The sequence below is a fragment of the Phoenix dactylifera genome, chromosome 10, assembly GCF_009389715.1.
Source record: "Phoenix dactylifera cultivar Barhee BC4 chromosome 10, palm_55x_up_171113_PBpolish2nd_filt_p, whole genome shotgun sequence".
Taxonomy (NCBI): domain Eukaryota; kingdom Viridiplantae; phylum Streptophyta; class Magnoliopsida; order Arecales; family Arecaceae; genus Phoenix; species Phoenix dactylifera.
Window position 1 is genome coordinate 3,991,896 of NC_052401.1, and position 23,368 is coordinate 4,015,263.

Genomic DNA, 23,368 nt, shown 5'->3' on the forward strand with positions numbered 1-23,368 from the left:
AGCGCTTAAAATCTTTTTACTGCATCTTCTGTTGACGATACTTTCGAGAAAATGTGATTCATTCATTAAAAATATGCGTCTATGAACTCGTGGGTGGATGCTTTCGTGCAAGGGTAGCACGCGTACAACGCATATTTTGTGCTTATTACCGGCTTGTTTATTGTAGTTGAGCAGATGATCGGCATGCATATATGCACGGAGAAGCCGAGAGGGTGGTGAAAATCGAGCCCGTCCTCTTCCCGGCGCCGGCGTGCACCTCGGATCCAAAATCGGAATCCTCTTCTTCATGATTCCTCGACCAAGGAAGGGGCGGGGCGGGGCGGTGCGGTTCGGGCGCAGCCAAAGAATTCTGGCAGGTACACGGCCTAGGTCGGAGAGGGCGGGGGCTTGCGACTCTGCTTGCTGAGGCAGGGGACGCAGATGCCCTCCTATATCCTCTTTCCCATGGGCCAATCTCACCCCTCTTCGGGCACACCGATGGACGCAGAGGGATCCGGGCGACAAGCTGGTTACGCGATAGCATGTTAACCCCGAATTGCACCCTACACTAAATCTCCAAAGTCCCAACTTCCTAATTTTCTTCTCCAATACTGTATAATGATAAATCACCCGGATATCTCCGTCAGCGTTAAAGCAGCATCATAACATAATTCAAACCATTTGATATTTCAAATCTACACCTAAATCAGCGTAAAAACACAGCAACACCGTAGCATGGAACTTAAAAAGGTCACCGCTAGGGTGTCATGCAACGGTACTACGGCAAGTACTACAGCAAAATGAATGCGCCCTGAAAATGGGCAAAAAAGAAAGAAAAAAAAAAAAGAAAAAAAAGAATGTATACTCAAGCACGCATTACCGTTTTCCAGGTTTTATTGGAAATCTTATTAGACAAACAAAATTGCCGACTAAACATGATTTACGAAGCTGTGGATTCCTTAAGATAAGCAATCAGATCTGCACGTTCTTGAGGCTTCTTCAGACCAGGGAAAACCATCTTTGTACCAGGAATATACTGCACGTACAAGAGGAAAACCATGAGATACACAGCAACCTTCTCAGCCAGAAAGTTAGAAACATAATTCAGATAAAAGATAAGATAAGAGGGGGGGGGGGGGGGGGGGGGGGGAAAGAGGCGCAAAGAAAATCGAAATAGGAAATCAGCTCTGCCTTGCACTTAACAAAAGTATAACAGAAGGTCCTTGCATGGTAGAAGACAACAAATCACTAAAGGCAACATCTGCATTGCAAAGTAAATTCCAGGGAATCTCACAAAAAAAATCATGAAATGTAGAAGAGAGTCTTTAAAAATGAAGAAACCCAACTTCATCCATCTACAACAATGCCCAGCATCAAATCCTACCATTCAAATGACATTGCCATATCCATCTGAACTACTCTTCAAACTCACCTACAAAAATCACTCATTATCAGAGCCCACTGGATCAACTGTTCTTTTACACACAACAAATACTCTTTAATGTGCACACTGTACTTGCGATCTTCAATGCTAAAAATTGTTGATGTTTCCATAACATGACACTCTCCACCTCTTCGGATTCTTAACAAGCAACAGAGCATACTTTGGAAATTTAGGTCCTACAGTAATGGGCCAAACACTAATTTGAGTCTTTTGTTAGTTTTTGTACAACATATATTATGTGGGGCATTAGACCATTCACAAAGAGCTCTACGACAAAGTTTCTGGAATTATTTATGCATACACGTGGGAAAAATCATAGCATGGCAGTTTCTGATGGCCGTCTCCTTGTATCTTTGGCACCCAAATGTGGTTAAATGACCACTTGTCTGTCCCAACCTTTTTTAGGGCCCACTAATATAGTATGATTAAGATTCAAATAAAGTGAATCCCAACACATCATAAAATATCCCAAGTACAATGTTAAGCTAACTCATACGTGATTGCCTTATACTAAATACACAAGAACAAATATTTGCAGAATCATCCAAACAAAAGCAAAAAAGGCACATATAAAGCAGCTGACTAGTAATTTATATTCAAGAAACAAAGTGCCACACGAGATGCATCAAAGGACATATTGAAGAACCGGATCAATTCAAATATTGCTACGCGGCATTCACACAAAGCAAGAAAAAACAACTGGCAATGGAATTTTAAGTGTACCGAGCGCTACATCATGAAGAAAAGTTACTAAACAATTATTAGAGAAAAAATTGTACATCGCACAAGGCACTGGCCAAAAGTAGAAAACCATTGAGGTTGCATTTTACCAGTAGGATGAACTTAAACAGCCAACCATATCAATTATCCCAAAAGCATTTTGGATAATTTGGAAGTCACATTAGGCACTTGCTTTTTATCCACTCTTCTTAACTGTGTTTTGAGGTTGGGCACAAAACTTAAGTCAATGTTATCAAGCAAAATCATCATATAATATAACTCTTCAGATAGTTACTACAGAAATTCAAGCTTACAAACTATATTACATGTTATCTATATTGCTGGTTTTGGGTTAGTGACCTACCTTCTTGGGATTAAGTAGGTAGTCATATAAAGTTGATTCCCCCCATATCACAGCCATGTTCTTGTTTGCAGCAGAGTAAGAATAACCAGGGACGGTGCCCGATTGCCTCCCAAAAAGACCGTTCAAGTTAGGACCTACAGATATAAATGAACTTTGGTATTTCTGCTTGGTAAAATGATAAAAAATATTGAAAAAAATAAGTATAAGCAAAATGACAAAATAATGTAAAGATAATGGAGGGGGAAAAAATACTAAACACCATATAAGCACAATATGCCATGATAGACCACTGTTATTGGTTTCCACCTAAGCATCTAAGATATGTTAAACAGACAGCAATTATCAAGCATCTGACCATTTATGATAGTTGTATAAGGAAAACCTACATGTGCACATCTGGATTATCGATATGTATTAAATAGCTTTCCTTTTCCTTTAAGAAGGGTGCCTTAACTAGTTAGCCATCAAAAACTCTCTACCCATGTCAATCAAAATTGAAGCACATGTTTGTTGGTCAATATAAATACACTAACATTTGCCAATATACAGCATATGACTGTGCATTAAAAGGTACTAAACAGTCTCCTAAGTACAAATAAAAAATCCTTTCATTATCTTGGTTCCTTTTCCTGTGCCCTCACTCAATTTACATAGACAGGACCAAATATATGCAACAATTGTACAAGGGAGATCCCATGATTCATGTTTCAGTTATAAATGAGCTGCAGATTCTTAGGGGCAAAAAAATACAAGAAAGGAAATATTACAATATGTACAAAATAAATATGGATAGATTTTTGGTGTACAGGAATTTTTCCATGTGCTTTGTGTGCCAATGTATCTGGACAAAGCTTTGGTGCAACAGAAATTTTCCGTGTGCTTTGCATGCTAATGAATCTGGACAGATCTTTGGTGCAGAGGAATTTTGCCATGTGAGGTATGTTATTTTTTGTGGGCATATTACAAATTTGGAATATGGAATTTGGAGGAGATACACAGTACCATCCAAGGTTGGCTGTATCGATAGTGAGATCCATATCAGTTGTTCAGCGGTATGGCACAGGATGGTACTGTGTTGCGACGTTCTGAGCCATATCGACAAAGAAAAAGTCAGAGAGGAAGCGAGAAAGAGAGAAAGAAAGAGAGGGCAGAGAGAGAGGGAGGACAGGAGGTAGAGAGATGGAGGACAGGAGGGAGAGAGCTTGAAAACCCTCACTCGTCCTCCATACCAAAGATCTGTCCAGATTCATTGGCATGCAAGGCACATGGCAAACTCTCCTGCACCAAAAACCCATCCTAATTTATTCCGTACACATTATAATATTTCTTTTCTTGTATTTTTTTTTAACCTTACAATCTGCAGCTCATTTAGAACTGACCCATGAATCATGGGATCTCCCTTGTACGATTGTTGTATATATTCGGTCCTGTGTCGTAATAGAATTCAAGCCACTGAGCCTTCATATTATTTTACAGTCCCCACACATGATATCATGTGAAAATAGTTGCTGATATCCAAACACTCCGCAGCAAATGCTACCATGCATTATTGCTCTAAATAGATATAAGATGACTCAAATGTTACTCTGTCTTCATCTCACAATTAAAAAAATCACAGGGATATCCACCAACATTAACAACCTTTACGGAGTAAGGTGTGATTCAGTAAAACAATTTAAGTTTTAGACAAATCAATGTAACCATCGCACTCACCAAAGCATCAGGTCCAGTCAAAATCAAATGAGACAAACGAGATCGTGCAATAACTCGGTGTAAATCAAGAAAAAGAAAAGAGAGGTGCTATTTGAAGACCTCAAAATATTAAACTATATTTCTGCTAAATAAATGTTAGATCCTTAGAAATCGCTAGAATAGCAAACACCTCGAAATAACAGCAATCATCAAATAAGAAACAAGTTTCACATTATCTCAAAATTAAAGAAAATGATATGAATCTAATGAGGAATCCATGGAATCTTGAGACAAACATAGAGTCGATATTGCGCAAAGAAATGGAATGGATCTCAGGAGAAATCAAGCGAATCTTGAAACAAAGATATATTACACTTGGGTAGACAGCAATCATCAGAAGCTATAAGTTCCACATCAATCCAAAACCAAAGAAAATGAGATGAACCTCCAGAAGAAAGAAACGATGGAATCTTGAAACAGAGATAGATCAAAGAAGAACACACGGAAGGATAAACAATAAAAACGCAGAGAAATGAAAAAATAAAAAACATAAATCATGCAGCTTAATCATATAAAAGAGAGCTAGAAAGAAGATAGCATATCAAGAACTCACCTTGCTTGTGGCCGGCTCCTTTCTCGACGGTGTGACACTGGGCGCACTTCGTCTTGAAGATCTTCTCCCCGGACTTGGGATTGCCGGGAGGAGCCTCCGAGAACGTCGCCATTTCCCTCGACAAAGCCCTAGGATCGATCGATGTAGGGTTAGGGTTTCCTCCCCTTCCTCACGGAGAGACGCGGAAGTACGACTCAGAAGGGCTTCCCCTCCGGGCGGGCGGCGCGATTCGTTAAATACGCGCCCTTATGAACCAAATGACCAAAATACCCCTATATAAGGAGATGTAGTCTCGCTCTGTCGGAGGGACTTGGGAGTTCCGGTTGGGGGGTATTTTCGCCATTAAGGATGAGCCTAGAATCGGATGAGGAGATGACCCCGAGTTCGGAGCGTGGCCCGCGCACGCAAGTAGTTGGCTTGGATAGATTCAATATCGACCGTTTGATCGATGGAAACCCATGACGTGTGGGCGTCTCGTCGCCTATTCGTGTATCACATGGCGAAGTCATTTTAATCATGTAAGTCTTCCATACGACAAACAGTATAATGATGACGACAACCACGAAGGTCCCACTCGATAGTCTAGGTAATGAAATAGCTTCAAGAAATACTAAACGGATGACAGGCCCAGGCAATTGTAAAAGAGAAAGAGAAGCCTGGTTCGTTTCTGAAAAGAAAACAAAAGGTATTATTTTAATTTGAAATCGTTACATCGTAGATACATATAAAAAAAACAAAAATTAAAAATAAATAAATAACAAAATAAATAATTTATAAAAATATATATTTAAATATTTATTTGAAAACAATATTCAAACAAAAATTAATATTTTAAAAAATATTCGTTTTTCTGATGATAAATATACAGTAGCTTTTTGAATAAATCACCCAGGGAATGAAAAAGAAAAACGATAAGATTACAGAAGGCGCATCCAGCTCAATAGTTAAGCCAAGGCATTGAAAAGAAAAAAAACCATTATTTATTTTTTTAGTTATTTTAATTTAAAATTATTAATTTTTTAACGATATTAGATTACGTGCATATATATATATATATATATATATATATATATAATAAAATAACATAACAAATATTTTACAAATATATATATTTAAATATTAATTCAAAAAAATATTCATGCAAAATTTAATATTTAAAGAAATATTTATGAATAAAAATAATAGGATTAGAAGGCAAATATCAAGCTCGATAGTTTAGCCAACATCATACTGCACCGGTAGCGATGAATGGAACAGAAGGCAGCTTGCAGGTCAAATATTTATACGCAAAACAGCAAATTCAGAGAACAAGCTGTCACTAAATGCAGCTCAGCAGAGACCAAAAGTTTCCAATGCAGCCGAGCCTGTTTACAGCTGAAAACAGACTATGATGGAATTGTCGTCATTATAGCATGGCTTCGGGAATTCCCTACACTCAAATATTTAAGTCAAGGCCAAAGACTGCTAAATTTTAGAGCCCTACACAGTACCCAGCAGAGGAAATAACACAACAAAATTGATAAATATACCAATATGAACAATGAGCAAACCTTGTTTAATGTTGACTGCTAAAAACACCTTTACATTAGTCTTTGTTCACCACAAAACTGATATCATTTGGCCAAAAAAAAAAAAAAGGCGAAGAGAAGTAAGAAAACTGGCAGATGGTTTTTAGTGTGAAGGAACTTCTCTAAGTGGAACCGTGGGCCTGCCAGGGAATGGGGGAGATCGAGAAAGTGAACCAATGTGGAGGGAAAATCACCAATGCTTTCTGTTTGTGGGGATTCATCCTTGACCATTGTGGGAAAAAGATACGGAGCCACGCTTGGTAGATGCGTCAGAGTTCCTGCTTGTGTCTTGATAGCCATGGTTATTAACGAGAGAGACACCATCATAGTAGTAGTCATCATACGGCATTCCTTCAATTTCTATGTGTCCTATGTCTCTCAGTGCCAAGGAATCTGCCACAGGGAAATATACTAGTATACATATCCCCACCATGGTACAAAATAACAGCATGAGGAAGGCCAGGAACACAATGGCCTCATAGACCAAATTGCCTGGGTGAGGGAGGACAGAGAATCCAAGGAGCAGCACCCTTAATGGAAGGAAGAGGATGACTGAAGATATCAGCACATAAACTCTCCGTCGCAATCCCTTGTTGATCACCAAAGAAAACAACCGGGTTCCCACATATGCGACACAGCTGATCAGGAGCGCATAAAAAATCCCAAGAACTATAGTGCTCAGCAAGGGATAGGTGCATACACTGCTGTCATTGGTCAAAGTATAGGTGCATGAGAAGAACTTTGACATCTTTGTTCTCTTGCCACTCTTTTCGTTATTGAACTTGGGTCCAACTAAAATGAGGACGAATTGCATGATGAATATCGGAAGACAAGAAAGGACGACATAGCTCATGGTCCGTCTGTTCCATCGTTGACTCAGCGCGTCTGACTCCCTCTTCTGCAATGCAGCATAGAGAAGGAATGCAAGCATGAGAAAAATACTTGGTTCTGCAAACCCTAGATTCGAGAGGACATAGAACTTGCAGACATTCTTCTCCCATAATTGGCTGGAAAAAGGTCTTCCTTTTTCTTTCAGAAAAGTAAGCCTAACAATCTCTCCAAAGCCCCACCAAATTGCGACTAGAATCAATGCAATGCGTGTAATCCAAGGCCCATTAAAGTACTTGAGCTGGGGAAAGCTTCTTCGGTGGATCTGTAGCTGGAAATAGAAAGAACGGTAGATGCAAATCAGACCCAGAATAGCACTTAGAGAGACGAGTGATATGGTCACCGCACCGAATGCATCGGCGGCGATTCTGGTCAGGGGCATCACCCAAAACACAGATTCCACGCATGCTCTCTGCCAGCAAGGATACCAAAATGGCCCACAGGTACCAGTAAATCAGCCACTTCCTCAAAAATGCAGAGCAGAAATTTTGGCATCAAGCACAGCTACCGTTCTCATGTGCAACAATCTAACTTCATCCTTGAGATTATGCTTCAGATTGTCGAACCACCCAGAACCATCTATAATCCAAAAGAATAATTGTTTACTGCTTCGTATAATTCAAACTTCAAAATAATACTTGTTAATGGACATGCATGCAGTAAATTTCTTCTGCTTTTGACACTTAGCAGAAACATTAGACAACAGAATATGAAAAGTCACAGAAGCCACAATTTAAAAGAAGACCAAACAAGAAATGCTGCTTTCGTTAATCAAAAAATCTTCTATATTGAAAAAGAAAAGAGCAATTGTTAACAGATCAACAACTCCAATATACTCCGGGGGCTACATTCTTTTGCACTTATCTTCAATGTAGCATATATTCCAATAACATTAATTTAAAAGCTACCCGAAAGGCAACACTACTAGAACAACACTGTAGCGATCTTTGATTACACTATACTTTCCATAAAATTTTCATTTTTTTTTTATGAACAGCGCATGCATTTACAGTGTGAGAGCCATCATATAAAAATGCACATTAAACATATCCATGCAGGAGGATGGACAGCCTATTTGTTTTAGTTAACCAGGAATGCCAGGAATGTCCCAATCCCTCACGATAATTAAAGTCAACCTCAAAAATCGTCTTGGCAATTAACTTAACAATTATAAAGCTATGTCTACGAGCTATGTAAACATAATAATTTGCTCAAATTAAGCAAGTGAAAACATTCTCACGGGAACAAAATACGCTGCTGTTTAAATTCCTTATTATATCGCTGTTCTTATTTTACATTTAATAGCAATACAAGAAATGGCTCTTCCACTCTGAGAAGTCACTGAAGGAGAGAACAATAAGAGTGCTACAAGTTTTATTTCAAAACGTCCCTGGTGCAGCATCAAATTCATCAACTACTTTTCGTGCTAAGGAAACTTTTAACCCGGCAACAGACGATGATTAAGACATCGGAAGCTTTTTATTACTCAATATAGAAATAAAGGACGAAGAAAATCCGATATTAGATACTGTTTGCGTTGGCAAGAACCTCTTGAAACTTTAAAAATCAAAAGTTTGGCTGCAATTCTATACCATCCACAGTTCCATTACCATATCTGAAATCTTTTAGGTCAAAGCAAACTACATTTAAATCGCCACCATCAAAAAAGCTACTCCATTGACTCAGGCAAATAAATAAGTACTAACTACAGCAATAAACAAAAAAAATCTAAGCACAAAAGGAATCATTTTTATGTTTGAACAGACGCAAGAATAGCTAAAAAGCCCCTTCTACAACAATACACCATTACCAAAAAAAAAAACAAAGCCACAAAACCATACAAATATCTGCTCTACACAAACCATAAAGATACCACATCCAACAAAAAAAAAACGAAAGCCTAGCAAAATAAGCATATTTCCTACCATTTTATAAGAATCAAATACCGAAATTCACCCAAAAATATATAAAAATAGAAACAGAAGGAGAAGCACGAGTACCTCGAGCAAGATCACAAGCATGCCATGAAATATACGACGCGGAGTGATGTTATCGAAAAGAAAGCCCTAATCTCGAGCATTACGAGAGATATACTGGATCAAATCCCGCGATGCCGGCCTCGAACGCGAGCTCTCGAGCCGCTGAATCCGGATTCGAGAAGAGCCGAAGGAGATCAGGGAGCTCTCGTCGTCGTAGATCGAAACCCTAGCGACGGAGATGAGCGAGGAGAGAGAAAATCGCAGCGGACAGGGTCCGAAGGAAACAAAGAAAAGGCGTGGGCTGGGGGTTGCGGTGGGGATGGCTGGGTTGCTGACAGCCTGTCACCAGCTGTCCTCGGGTTCGGTAACCGGGACGGAGGTTCGGAATTCAACCAAGCCTAGGTGGCCTCCCGCTCTTTTATTCCTCGCTCGTACCCTGCTATAAACTAACGGTTGTTATAACGCTGACGGCCGGTTTTGACAGGGACCGTTGTACTCTATATAAACATACATATACACACACAAATACATACATACATACATATATATATATATATATATATATATAAATTTTTATCATGACAAGGTTTGTATTTTTTTTCATACCATTGTAGATCCTATGAGAATAATGCATGAGGGGTACTCATCAGATACTATATTTTTCTACTAAATTTTTTTTGAAAAGTTAGTATGATGGAAAGTATTGACTTTTGCTGATACTTTTCAATTAACATATGCTAAAAGGTTATTGTTGTCGTATATATTAACTCAAATTGCTTGCATGATAAATAAATTTGTTTAAAATAAGAATATTAATTTATCCTTGATACTTCTTAAGAGGTTATGATTTATTAATTTTATTAAAAACTTTTCGAGGAACATAATATATTTTGAGAAATTGCATGTTTTCACGCAATATATAAGAGGCATCAAAAGGTTACACTTACTATATATGTCGCTACTCAAACTATTTCTATGATGCACAAAACGTTAAGATGTTGATTTAAATAAAAATATAAATTTTTTCATTGATAATTCTCAAAATATTATACTTTAAAACCTTGTTTGGAAAAAAAATATTTTGTTGTACTAAAATAACAAATTAAGAAACTCATTTGATCCAACATTTTTGCTGTACAAAATAATTCTCAAATTCATAAAAAATAAATGAAATATAGTACATTTTGATTTTTATGGCTCTTTTGTAGTATCATAGATAGTTGCAATCATTATGGTTATCTAATTTATTTTCTGATACATGAGATATTTAGATGGTACATAAAGAAAAATATATAAATTTTATCTTTAATAGTATTAGAACATTAATTTTTGAGTCCTTTTGAAAAAAATGAGATAATATTTTTATAAAAAAAATAAGGATTAGATTTTATTTTTAAATAAATTCAGTCTATTTGTATCCTTCAACTCCTTCATATTTATATTCTAATTTTTGTAAAAATAATAATATTAGAGATATGCGGAGGCTTAAACGCTCCTTTTAAGTAAGAGAAAGCATTTGCTTTTGGTTAAAATAATAATGATAGTATTTTTATGCTAAATAACATTGCTTTTTGTCTATAATCGACTTTTATTTTTTTTATTTGTCATTCTAAATCCAAATAGTCTTCGACCCCTGCATTTTTTTTGTGTTCATACAGATTTATGGCCGTTACAAGCTATAACGGTCAATAATGGTTTCAGTTGAGTCCGTTACGACACGGTAACGGTTTCATCTCATACCTAGGCTTGGAGTCGTCCGAGACAGGGGCATGCATATTGACCGTTTTACCCCTGCAGGAGGGATTCTAAGGGCAATGGTAGCTTTGTACATATGCTAAATCATGCGGGCAATTTAGTAATTTAAGGTTACGAATAGCCTCATTTTCGTCGTACGTGGGTCATCGTGGGCGAGTTGTAGGCTGGGAAGCGAAGACTACCGTTGGAGATAACAGCTATTTTTCTGGATATTTAGGTAGATTTTTTAAAATAAATTTAAAAATCTCTATGAAATTAGAGATAATTATACTTATATTTAACAATTTAAAAGTTCCATATTTATCCTAAAAAAAATATTTTATCCAACATTTTAAACTATAACTTAACAAAATATTAATCATACTATTATTTCTAAATAGAACATAAATATTGTATCAACAAAAATTTTAAAAATAATCAAAATAATTTTAAGCGACATAATAATCATCTAAAAATATAAGAATATATAAATATATATATTATTTAATGAATTTTCATATTATATAAACAGGTTCATAAATAATGTTAATTTAATTATATTTAAAAAAATATTGATTGTATATATAATAAATATAGTTCTTAATAAGGTTTTTGTAATTTAATTTAATTGTTTTATTGAGCTGTGTGTGGACCATCAAATGGAATGTGCCAGCTCATGGTAAAATCTTCTGGCGCTGCGTCGGTATTTGTATTTAAATATTGTCTTCGCTGGAATACGGAGGATGAAGGGTATTTGGGAATCATAAAATGATAGCCAATAAAAGAGATCTACTCATACTACGTGGGCAGAGTCCATTAGTTTTGAGGGGGAGGTTAACCATTCAAAAAATTGCTTTATTTAAAATGGAAAGGAAAGTAGATATTACGATGGATGAATGCGAGCTCACAAATAGTTTAGTTTATTTAAATCCATAATATGTTTGTTGAGTGAATTATTTACGAGTATCTTACCGTTTCTAGTAAATTTATTTTTGTTATCCTGCCTTTGCTAGAGAGAGATGGTGGAAGAGAGGCGGAAAAAAAAAAAAGAATTACATCAAAAAGTGTAAAGCTAAACCAATATGGAAACAAATAAATAGCTCCCAATCATAGATAATGCTTTAAACTCTTGATGGCGGGGAATTATGTCATTAAGGATATTAAACAACTCCTAGTTTGATTCTTTAGGGTTATTTATATATATATTTTGCTAATTTAATTAATTTTTTAAATTCAAAATCATATTTTTCTCACTCAACCTTAATATTTGTGCAAATGTTTTTATCATGCAAGTTTTTTGGACCATCTTCAAGTATTTTATCATTTGATTGTTTAGTTGATTTATTTTTTTATCACACTTTTATATAGGGGGAGGAGATAGAGGAGAGAAATCAAAAGGAAGCGCAATGATAAACCAACATGAAAACAATTAACAACACCTCAAGAAATAAGGTAAATAATCAAAAGCTAACTAAATTTGTCTAGGACACTGATATATTTTTTGCTACTTTAGCATTATCTCTCTCTCTCGCTCTCTGTTTCCTTTTTTTTTTTTGTTGCAAGTGTGAGATTAATTTACATTCCCACTTTAAACCCACCATACATTGAAGTGCTTTGTCAAGCAAGCTTTAGGATCATTATCAAGCAACAACTTCACCTTATTTTGGCACTATTTGAAGTACAAATCAGTTGAACACATGCATTTCTCATGTACTGACAAAATGATAGATAAAAGAATTGAGTCTTGCATGTTCAATTATCAAAAAAAAAGAAAAGAAAAATTGCATATGCATTTAATTTGAGAGTTACCAATGATATATGTCAAAAAGTTTGTGGAGGTGATAGTATGTGTTTGGATGAAAATTGTTAATAGGTCATGCAGAAGAGCTCAAGGCATTTTTCGAAAATGGGATAGAGGATCAAGGTAAGGCAATTATCTTTGGGATAATTGTTAAATGAGCCTTTTTGAGGCTTGGACATCAATGAGTTAAAACCCTTATAATCAAGTAATGATTCCATAGGTCCCTTAGAACCAAGAATCCCAGACTCAACGTATAATAGGAAAGCATATATGGATCGGATTGACTCAAGCAACCTAATTGTCCAATCCAGCATAGTTTGACTAGCTTTTGACTTGTTTGGGTCGACCATTTTAAAGGTGCTTAGAAAATATTTACTACTTTACACATTTGACCATAATTCACTCTCAACCAGGTTAACATATGAGCCTTTTTGAGGGATGGACCACTGATTCCCTACAGTTCGGTTAAAACTAGGAATAATCAGCCAATGGTTTCATAGATCCTTTAGAACTGGGAATTCTAGGCTCAACTCATGATCTGTTAAGTGTTGGGTCAGTCTTGAACATGAAAATTTCAGAAACTTGTGTGATCCATTGACAACCCAAATGCTCGACTTTGAACTCTGTTTTTACTTGTTTGGATGAACCACTTTAAAGAGGTGCTGAAAAATTAAAACAGAAACAATATTATTGCTCTATTCTTTCGAATTAGGGTTTGATCCAGACCGTATTAGAAACTTGCCATTCAAGTTCCAATTTATTGACATCCTTACTTACTTATAAGGTATATTTGGTAGGAGACATTAATGTAACTATTTTTTTGACAAAAATAAGTTACGATATTTTATTATCTTTGGATATTACGCTGTAATAAAATCGTCATCATCATCGTAGTCCTCATTATTTACTTTTAGATATCAATTTCTATTATTTTAAAATATTTATTTATTTTATTTAGTTATTTATGATGTCATTGGAAGATTGAACCATGATAGATCTGCGGGTGAACCATTGATGTACGACCTAAATACCAAAATGGTTTGATGTGTAGGTTGGATTTCCAAATCCAACTTTATAATTTGAAATGTCCAAAATTTTCATTTACTTGCAAAAAAGAACTATAAGCCAACAGCGTCCCCTACTCACTAGCATAAATCTGGATGAAGATAGGATGCAAATGGAAAATGGAAAACGAATCAAATATTCAGCATCAAATCTAAATCACCATATCCCTACAAGACTATAACTTTTACCTGGATTTCAGATTCTCTCAGCAGAAAATCTTCATAAAAAGAGGATAGACATCTCCATGTGTTCCGCAGAACTTTAGAACATCAAGAGCTCTTTTGGACAGGTTGGAAAGTCATTGTCATAGCACGATACTTTCCTGCGGCTTGGGATTCTCCAGATCTGACATGGATTTGGTGTATTTGGAAGGCCAGAAATCTCTAGTATGACATGCATTTGGTGTATTTGGAAGGAGAGGGATCTCAGAATCCTCGAGAAGACAAAATCTACATCGACAACGGACGTTGAGCAATAAACACCTGTTCTTGGGTTGAACCAGTTGCCTGCCTCACTAGCTTCCCGTGTAAATCCACGACAAAGCTTTCTTCTTCTGTTTTCCTTCTTTTCCTCTTCTTTTTTTTTTGTCTTGCTTCCCCTTGTATTTTTTGATCCGTGGGATTTTTTCCTGCCCGTTTTATTCAATTACAAAAACTATAGCGCGTTTTTTTAACCAAAAATATTAAATCATCGAATGGATGAGAAGAAGAACACTTCAGGCAAACATAAACAAGGACTTATCCTGCCTTATCCTGAAACCAAATGGTACCTGCTACGGATAAAAGAGGTCCTCCAGGGAAGTCTTGCGTGCGTTAATCCTGTTACTTCATTGCTGTCTATCAAGGTTGCCAGTTAATTCAGCATTCACTGAGAATTAGAGCAGCAGCAGCGGGCAGTCGCTGACCATTCACTCCGCTTCTCACCACCTTCGCTTTCCCTAGTAATCAATTCCCATCTGTTCAAGGAGATAATCTCATTATCACAACTTGAACAAATAACCAACCAGGCTAGAAATAAATGGAGGGAAATATTCCATCTTTTCTGCCACCATGAAACTCGGGTCCTATTTCTAAACAATGAAATAAACTTTTAACTAAAGCTCTACAGGAACTTTTGTGACATACCTCTAGAACAGAATGCAAGAGCAGATGGATGGTCAGATCCCTCCAACAGATCAGCATCTAACCCTCCTCTGAAATTTTTGTTTATATTCTCTTCCTGACTATGGATTTGGGTCATACAACAATCGAATTATAGTAACAGTGTTGAACTAGAAAATGATCTCTCTGCAACAATAATAATGTGCCGCCACCAAGATACATGTGAGACAACAAAGGTTAAATTGCCATCAATGTCTACTGCTTGAATAAGTATATAACATTCATAATCAAAATGTGTAACGCCATCGATGCTGAAACAGGACTACCTATTCGCATGTTACATATTTCCCTTGGATCCGCTCTTACGCTTGCCGCTTATTTAATTGGAAAGACTCAAATGCCTTTAGGCAAACTGGTCAGAGATTATTTGCCTGTACCAAAACTAGAAGTAATGAATCATTCCAAGTCGAAAATATTGGACTCTAAGAAGCTTCATACATGCAGATTTGAATACCTTGGCCTTCTCCCATCAAGTGGCAGATCACCAAAGGGTGGCATGGGTCCATTAACCAACAGATTTCCTGTCTGGAGTGGGGACCATCTGCAGAATTCAGCATTAGAGTAATTCCCCCCTTTGAGCCTGACATTTTAGAAAAGAATGCAGTAGAAATATAGGGGAGTTCAGATGTCCAGCTATGATGTCTGGGGATATTCCATAAGCGGAGAGATATTTGGAGACTAATACCCATATGACTTTTGACTCAGAGTTGGAGCTTCCAACAGTCACCATACACAGGGTATCACAATCCACTCATAATGTCTTTTGATATCTTGAAAAAACCTTGAGATTGCAGGAGGAACAACTTCCTAATTCCTTGACTTCAACAAGAGTAACAAATAAAGGAGTTGTGTGACTAATGGGATCCCTGCAATTCTTAGAGGGGCTGTGGGATCCCCTTGAGCGACGTGGTAAACAAGCTGTGCAGAGAAAATGTTTGGTAATGATTGTTCCACTGCCATAGCATTTGTCTTCAAGTAATAATATCTAGCTATGCATAGAATGGTTCGGCATTCAAGCATCATCATAATTTTATATATTGCATGGTGCGACAAGAGCTGCCGATCAACATCAGGGTGCTCAATTGCGTCAGAATATCAGTGGAAGAATGGTGTGCAGGGGAAGGAAATGCGTATCAGCCTTGCACCTGAGTCATCTAATCTCCACTGAGCAAACCCACTCAGGCAGTAGTGCCATAATGAATACTTCCAACTAGAAAAGAATTAATTTGTCACGAAAGAAGTAGACCTTTTTTACTTTCTGTACTGAGATTGCCAGTCAGACAAGGAGCAGCACACTTTGTACTGGCGCCATGAACCTCTTTGTACTGACAAGGAGCATGCACCTTGCTACAAATTTCTCCTGCAGAATAAAATCCGTAAGAATCATCATCAGATTTATAGAACCCATGGTATATAGGACTAATAAGAGGTAAATGCATGCTTGACCACAGAGGTGAAAACAAGTATGTGTATTATCCATATCAAGTGTGAAAAGGAATGTAAACATCATAGAGCATGTAAAATGAACAGGATGAGTAATCTACCTCCCTATGTTCAGAATGCAAGATTTGAAGCAACTACTTGGAGTTTCCAACTATGTGCAAGATAACATAAATATAACTAAACAAAAAAAAACCCTCATATAGCCAGCTTCACCTCTTTCTTTCTATTTCCTCTGACAGTATCTATGGATCTGGAGACAGTTCCACCATTTGTATCGGATTTGTCTCGAGCAGGAAGGTTAATGAACCTGCTTTTCTGGTAACTTAATTTTTTTAGATCCTACTAGCTCTACTAACATGAAAAGAAAAGAAAAAAAAGGCCAGATGAATTTTCTCATCTGCAGCCTGTCAACCAAACAACTAGTTCCAGTAACGATTGGTTTCAAGATAGATTAAGTGGTGCTAGCACAAGATTCCGTTAGATGGATACACAAGCGGATGCCAATATAGCCAACTCCAGCCGATTAAGATCTAAGCAGGTGCCGTGCCTTGCTTGTGGTGGTCCAAGCATGGTAGCACCTCCTCCCCTGAGAATGGTATTTTTGCTGTCTGATGGCTAAAGGTATTCTTTTGACTTCTCCCAAGCCTCTAAAACTCAAAGTCGTATGGTGTTGAACAATGGTGTGGGTACTTGCTGTAACCTATCTGTTGACCAGGTTACTAGAATCATCATAAAAAAAAATCCAACCTTTTGTTTTCTAATCCTCTCCTTTCACATTACTAGTTGTGGCTGATTTCTTTGAAGTAACCTACAAGAACAACAGCAGAAACTTATATGAGGCACTATTAGTATAGCGCCTTCATCAGAAGTATCAATGTGTGAAGAATGTGTGGTTATGGATGCAAAGAAACCAATATTAATACCTAATTGTGAATCTCTAGAGAAAGAAACAGCTGTAAACATAAAAGGCTTTTGCAACAATGATCAATATCACAAGTTCTTCTCTTGGAGGCCCTTTTTAGACTTTCTCTGGCGAACAAAATAAAAGAAGCAAAACAAGATAAAAGGAATCTATGATGTTGATATATCTCTACCTCTATCCATTATAGGACTCTACCTTTCCACCCCTCTATAAACCTTCTTGAGATGAGAATCACAAAGGTATGAGACAGGCAAGCTAATAGGAATATTCACAACTTGCTACTGAAAAAAACTCCTATATTTCCAACGTAATGACCTAGATGATTGAATTCCAGGAAAGCACTGCAAAGCAAATTCTAGACACATGATGTAGGCCAGTTCGATATTCTTAAAAGTAATTTTACAACATTAAGTGTTAAGAAGCTACATGGCTTGAGAGGACATCAACAAGACTAACAATAACAAAGTGAAGCAAAAAATTGACAAGATGGCTTCAAACAAAAAGAACAACAAAAGAGAAAGCAAAATGTATCCATCTCATTTCTCTGGAGCAGTAACTATAAAAGAAAGATTACCTGAACATATGCAACATCCTTTGTATGAACTAATGATGGTGCCTGATTTGTTTGAGCTTTTTGGATCCAATCTCTGTGTACCTTCTCTAACTCCAGAAAGGACAGCAACTTGTTTTTCAGTAACCAAAGAAAAAGGGCAAGGTACAATAACATTAGGACACACTTCTGTAAGTGGTCTATAGGAAACAACAGAGGTAGATCTATAGTTGCTTGAGACTCTATCAGCATCAGTCTTACTTGAAGACACAACGTTATCTGCCTTGCTGATTTTCCTTTGAGATGGATATTTTGGTCCCTGAGTTGATTTTACTTCTGATTTGTTTTTGCAATTCAACTTTGGATCATTTCTCTCTGAAGCAGCAGGCTCCTGACAACAGATCAGATGAAGAAATTACTTGATCATCAAATGCACATGAAGCTAGGCACTGTGTCAATTTGTGAATAGAAATCATTTTCCCCATAAACTGATTCCTATCAAGAAAAATGCATCATAACCTATGAAAGCAAATAAGCTTGCAAGCAATGCCATGAACAAAAAGGCACTGCTTTAATATTTGAATGGGCTCCCCAAAATATTAATAACTATATTTGGAAGCAGTATTCATGCAATGTAGAACTTCAATAAGTTACCTTTTTTCTTAAAAAAATATGGAGAAATAAATTTAATTAGCAATCTTGACATGCTTCATGGAAGAACTCTTCGTGAAGAAATTATTGACAAAACAAGCTTCATGAATTACTCTTCTGCATGAATTCTTTTGTACGCAATGTAAGGTAGCATGGCATGATTTCGATTCAGAAAGTACACAATCCGATGTTTGGAATTAACTTGTAAATAAGCCTAGCATCATGTGATTTCTTGAAGTGTACTCCAAGGATGCAGATTATGTTTCTCCAAGCCACATATTTAATAGCATTTTGCAATCCAAGGCTCACAATTAGAAATGAGATGCATATAAACGATGAATGCAAGTGCACCTCTCAAGTGGACGGACTTGAACCGATAGAGGATTCGAACTCACCATAAGAAGGAACAAGAAAAATATACTTCATTCGGATTGTCCATGAATCAGATTGAAGCTTCCATCTTTCCGGACTCAGTGGTCACAGATCGAAGCTCACAATTAGATTTAAACATCGTATCTTAAAGTTTTCGCATCAAAATTAGCTCCCATTAAATACTTCTCCCATAAATATCTTTCTATCAATTTGCCTCATCAAATTGGAGTTCTTGATCTAGGATTTTAGGGTGAAATAAGATTTAATTCCTGGAAACCGACATCAGATCCAACTCTTGAGTTCACAAAAAAAGAACCAATACATCGTTATCCCCTAAAAATTTTCCTATAAGGGACATTTCTGGAAACTTGCAATTAGACCAGACGTCGGATCGAAAACTTTAGCGAGAAAACTTGCTGAAAATTCGAGCGTAATTCTTCAAATAACGACAAATTTCAATCGGATTGCAGGAATTTTGGATCAGATTCAACGCTCACTCATCCGAATTAAAGTCCAAGAAATTAAGGGGATGGGAATCGCGTACCTTTCGATCGCCGAAAAATTCAAAGAAGAGCAGCAACTGGATCCAACATCACAAAAGAGAGATCTCAAATTTCCTTGGCAAAAGTTTAGAATGATTTGAGAACATCGGCTTCGATCCGGATCCAAAACCCTACTAGAAATCCTCTCTCCCTCTCCCTCTCCTCTCTCCCTCTCTCTCTCTGAGGCAAAGCTAAAGAGACAGGCTTTCTAAGCGGGAGATGAACAGTAGTTATGAAGTGGCTTCATCTTCTACAACAATTGCCCTTCAATTTTCTTTTAATAACGAGAAGCCATAGATTCCTTGGCACAATCGTAACCGGTAGATCTAATCGTCCAGTACCCCGATAGACAACGGGAGGAGGGACCACTCTATTAAGGGTCGTTTGGTCCATGGAAAGCATTTTTCTCGTAAAAATAAATTTTTAGGATACAGATTTAGAATACTTGAGAAAGTATTTTTTTTGGCATGACAGATTTTTACATTGTTTATATTTAGTTGACCATCTACTTTTCTAGAAAAATTTTATGCAATTTCTATTATACCCTTAATAAAAATTAGATCTTTAATATTTTGGATCAAATAAGGATTCTTGATTTGATAGCTAAAAAATTTTTTGGAAAGGAAAAAAAATGTTTCGTTTCTCGACCAATGAAAAAGTAATTTTCATATTTCCATATTTTTTATGTAAAAAGCTTTTTCATAAAACATAAGAATCATATTTTCACATGAATATAACTTTTTCGTCTCTTTTTTAAAAACTTCAACCAAACAAGGTATCTCTTTACTTTTTGGTTGACCATATTTTTTCTTATTTTTTCGTGGACCAAACGAGCTTTGAGGGATCGTCCGGACGGTGGCCAAGCGGAGCTCTAGTAGGAAAAAAAAGGCGACGACACTTGTACTGTTATACACGAGTAGGAACGAATCCTTTTTTTATTGCGGTATAAGCCATTATTTAACGTTTCAGCATTGAAAATTGCACGCACGAGTTCTGCGACGCATTAGTCTACGTGAAAACCTACCATGATGTGCTTCTCTTACCTGCTTGGGCCAAGACTAGGCAATGCCATTATATGAGAGTTTTCTATTCATTGACCTTAATTAGGAAAAGTGTCACATAGCACGTCAATAAGACACCAAGTTGAAGTTGGTTTACTAGAAATTTGGACATATGGTTTTGTATTTATCAACATCAATCAAGAAGATGTATGATGTATTAATATCTATAAGAACACGTGAACTCATATTATGGAGTCCAGCTACCATTGACTTTAACATCTTGAGATGTGATTATTATCATTTATGATGACATCGAACAGCATAAATCTTTAGTTTTTCCTAACATATGGTCTCAGTTTGATTATTATTTTTTTATCGCCACTCAAGTTTGAACATGAGATCCTCATTTGGAGAGGAGGGTAGCGATTAGTTAAAGCTAACAGCTGTTATATCAATGGTTAGAAGTTGCCAAAAAGGTTGAATCTTCTTTTCGCAACAAAGAAACTTGACTGGTATTAACTAAGTATATATCATTGCCATATGATACCTAATGGATTGGATAGGAAAAGAAGTTGCCATGTTTGTCTTGTCCTCGTATTTCTCTCTTAAATTATTTCCACATAACAATATCTTTTCCTTGTACGAAACAAATATCAATTGAATATGATCATTTTGTCATCTTCTTTATTACTATTTTTTGGCAAGTGCTTGTTCCATGCGAAGATGACAACGTGAGACTCGTTCTTTCATTTTCAGTTGGAGATCTTAATTGAACCTTCATTTATGTTGTTACTTGCATGTATTGAAGGGCATTACAATATCGTGACGTCCTTCATTAGAGAGTCCTTTGCATACAACGCTATTGTGATATATATCCAGGTATCGAGGATCCATAGCTCATGTTCTCATTCAGTGCAGATTGGCAACATAAGTTTAGAGCGTAGCCTTATTTTATAAATCATAGTTTTTATAACACATACGATGATGATCCATAATTGTAAGAAAAATATGATATTTTCACTAGCAAACCATGTGCAAGAGAAATATGATAATTTTAAAAAATAAAAATCGTAAAATTTATTTACTTCTATCATCTAAGACCATTACACTTTACTAGGCAAATTTGTTAATCCTATTTAAAAACATTAAAATTAAGCAAAAAATGATTTTCATTCAATGGTTTGAATGGAATTAAAATAATAAGGATCAGAGACGATTAGCCAGATGATGACGTTCAGAGGTTTCAGGTTAAGCAGGTCTGGGTAACTCGAACAATAAATAAGAGGGCACAAACTCAATCACGTTCAAGTTCGTTCAACAAGATTCATCATCAATGAATTTTAGAAACATTCTACAGAGTCAAAGTGGTCGGTTCGACAGGTTGCCCGAGCAACCGAATATTTTATGGCATCTTTGCGGGGGTCAACTCAAATCTATAAAACAAGTGGACAAGACCCAGTACTGGATTCATGGGTCTATTTAGAGAGAGAAATAGGGAGAACAGGAGAGAAAGAGAGAAAGAAAGGATTGGCTCTCTTTCTCCTCCTCCTCTCTTCTTTTCTCTTCTTTCTTTCTTCTTTATTGGCAAAACAGGGAAGAAGGATTGGGCTGGTAACTATGATCATGGTGGTCCGGTAAGGTGCCAGCTAGAGACAGTGATCCAAAAAAAAGGCTCGAAAAATAGGAGAATCGAAGCTTTTCCCTGATTTTCGGTCATTAGCTGCTCACCGACAGCCATGGTTCTGTCGGGAAAGAAGATAGAGGCTGAGGAGTTCATCCTGAGGCTCATCAACAGAGAAAACTAGCGGCAGTAGCCAGAAAAAGAAGAAAAATTTCCAAAGAGACTCGATGATCGTTGGTGGAGGGCTATAGAGGTGGGCCTCTCTCTTATAGAGGCGCCCTAGGGTCCCGCAACCTTGGGACTCCTTATCCTGGCCGAAATCGCTAGAGAGACTCAGAAGTTTCCTTGGCTAATACGCAAGGCGAACGCGGTTCGCCCTCCTATTTTGGGCCGGTCAAATAGACCGGGCCCAAACGAGCCTTCGCAACACCATTCACTAAAAGCCCAAATAAGATACAACTAATTTTTCATAAATGTTTTTTTCTCCTCTCAATGGATATCGGTCTCTCTTCTCTTTTTGATCTTTTCACCTGAGAGGCATGCTTCTGTCCATCCAAATCAACCCTTCATCCATTATTTTGCGACTGTCAGCCTATAAATGGTGATTAGAGCTAGAAAAGGAGGTGTGCAATTTCAAGTCCCTGCATATTTCTTGTTACTCGCTGTCTCCTTTTATTCCCTATACAAGAGTAAAAAGTTCCAAGGAGGATACAATGGTACACTTAAGTTTGCTACTTCCAAAACTCCTGTGTACTTTCAGAGCTCACTAACAAACTTGATCTATATGTAGTAGCATTGAACACTCAAGACAAACAAAAAAAAAAAAAAACGCTTGTACATGCCTATAGGCCAAAATCTAATCCTCCATATATTTTTTCCTTACTTTTCACATATCTGTGGAACCAAAGAAAACTTTTTTTTTTGCTTGAAATTTCTGCACAAGGAAAGTGTATTTGAAACATACCTGTTTTATTGTAGTGTATTTAGTACTACACATTAGATCTGGGATTTGGATCTCAAATTTTGGGTGGTGAATTGGAGCTATAGTGCTTAAAATAAAATACAATTCTTCTGTATTCTTTGAGAACTCTAATCAAAATCTAAATCTTGCTAGAAATAAGAAATAAGCAATAGAATTAAGGGCTTGTGACAAAAATGGAGACCTGATCTCATATTTGATTTTTTTTTTTTTTTGATGAAGTCATGGAAATGAGGCACAATATATTAGATTACATAAATCATGCTTTCAAGTGTGTGTT

The 23,368-nt window shown here is 36.7% G+C and overlaps 2 protein-coding genes and 1 long non-coding RNA gene across 8 annotated transcripts; all 3 read right to left on the bottom strand.

The window, feature by feature from the left end:
* Positions 1 to 645: 645 nt before the first annotated feature.
* LOC103711085 (cytochrome c) lies at positions 646 to 5,049 on the bottom strand. The gene is made up of 3 exons (XM_008797087.4): positions 4,813 to 5,049; positions 2,508 to 2,641; positions 646 to 1,015 (listed from the first exon to the last, which is right to left on the bottom strand). Exons 1-3 carry the CDS (start codon positions 4,922 to 4,924, stop codon positions 920 to 922), a joined length of 342 nt encoding a protein of 113 aa, XP_008795309.1. The 5' UTR covers positions 4,925 to 5,049; the 3' UTR covers positions 646 to 919.
* Positions 5,050 to 6,315: 1,266 nt separating this feature from the next.
* Positions 6,316 to 9,562, bottom strand: LOC103711086. The gene is made up of 2 exons (XM_008797088.3): positions 9,269 to 9,562; positions 6,316 to 7,847 (listed from the first exon to the last, which is right to left on the bottom strand). The coding sequence occupies exon 2, from the start codon at positions 7,648 to 7,650 to the stop codon at positions 6,598 to 6,600; it is 1,053 nt and encodes a 350-aa protein (XP_008795310.1). The 5' UTR covers positions 7,651 to 7,847; positions 9,269 to 9,562; the 3' UTR covers positions 6,316 to 6,597.
* Positions 9,563 to 12,537: 2,975 nt separating this feature from the next.
* Positions 12,538 to 19,694, bottom strand: LOC103711087. 6 transcript variants are annotated; one of them, XR_604719.4, is made up of 7 exons: positions 19,490 to 19,694; positions 17,947 to 18,313; positions 15,462 to 16,367; positions 15,274 to 15,378; positions 14,972 to 15,133; positions 14,617 to 14,802; positions 12,538 to 14,475 (listed from the first exon to the last, which is right to left on the bottom strand). It is a non-coding gene; the product is annotated as an uncharacterized LOC103711087 (long non-coding RNA). The 6 variants fall into 6 exon arrangements; XR_604717.4 differs by having other exon boundaries at positions 14,972 to 15,378; positions 17,947 to 18,054; positions 18,184 to 18,313; positions 19,490 to 19,693; XR_604715.4 differs by having other exon boundaries at positions 14,972 to 15,378; positions 15,462 to 16,152; positions 16,254 to 16,367; positions 19,490 to 19,693.
* Between the last annotated feature and the right edge of the window lie 3,674 nt (positions 19,695 to 23,368).

Coding starts and splice junctions, on each gene's coding strand:
- LOC103711085 (XM_008797087.4), bottom strand. CDS start 4,924: ATGGCGACGTTCTCGGAGGCTCCTCCCGGCAATCCCAAGTCCGGGGAG. Junction 2,642..4,812: donor AGGAGCCGGCCACAAGCAAG/GTGAGTTCTTGA, acceptor TTATATCTGTAG/GTCCTAACTTGAACGGTCTT. Junction 1,016..2,507: donor ACCTACTTAATCCCAAGAAG/GTAGGTCACTAA, acceptor TTGTACGTGCAG/TATATTCCTGGTACAAAGAT.
- LOC103711086 (XM_008797088.3), bottom strand. CDS start 7,650: ATGCCCCTGACCAGAATCGCCGCCGATGCATTCGGTGCGGTGACCATA.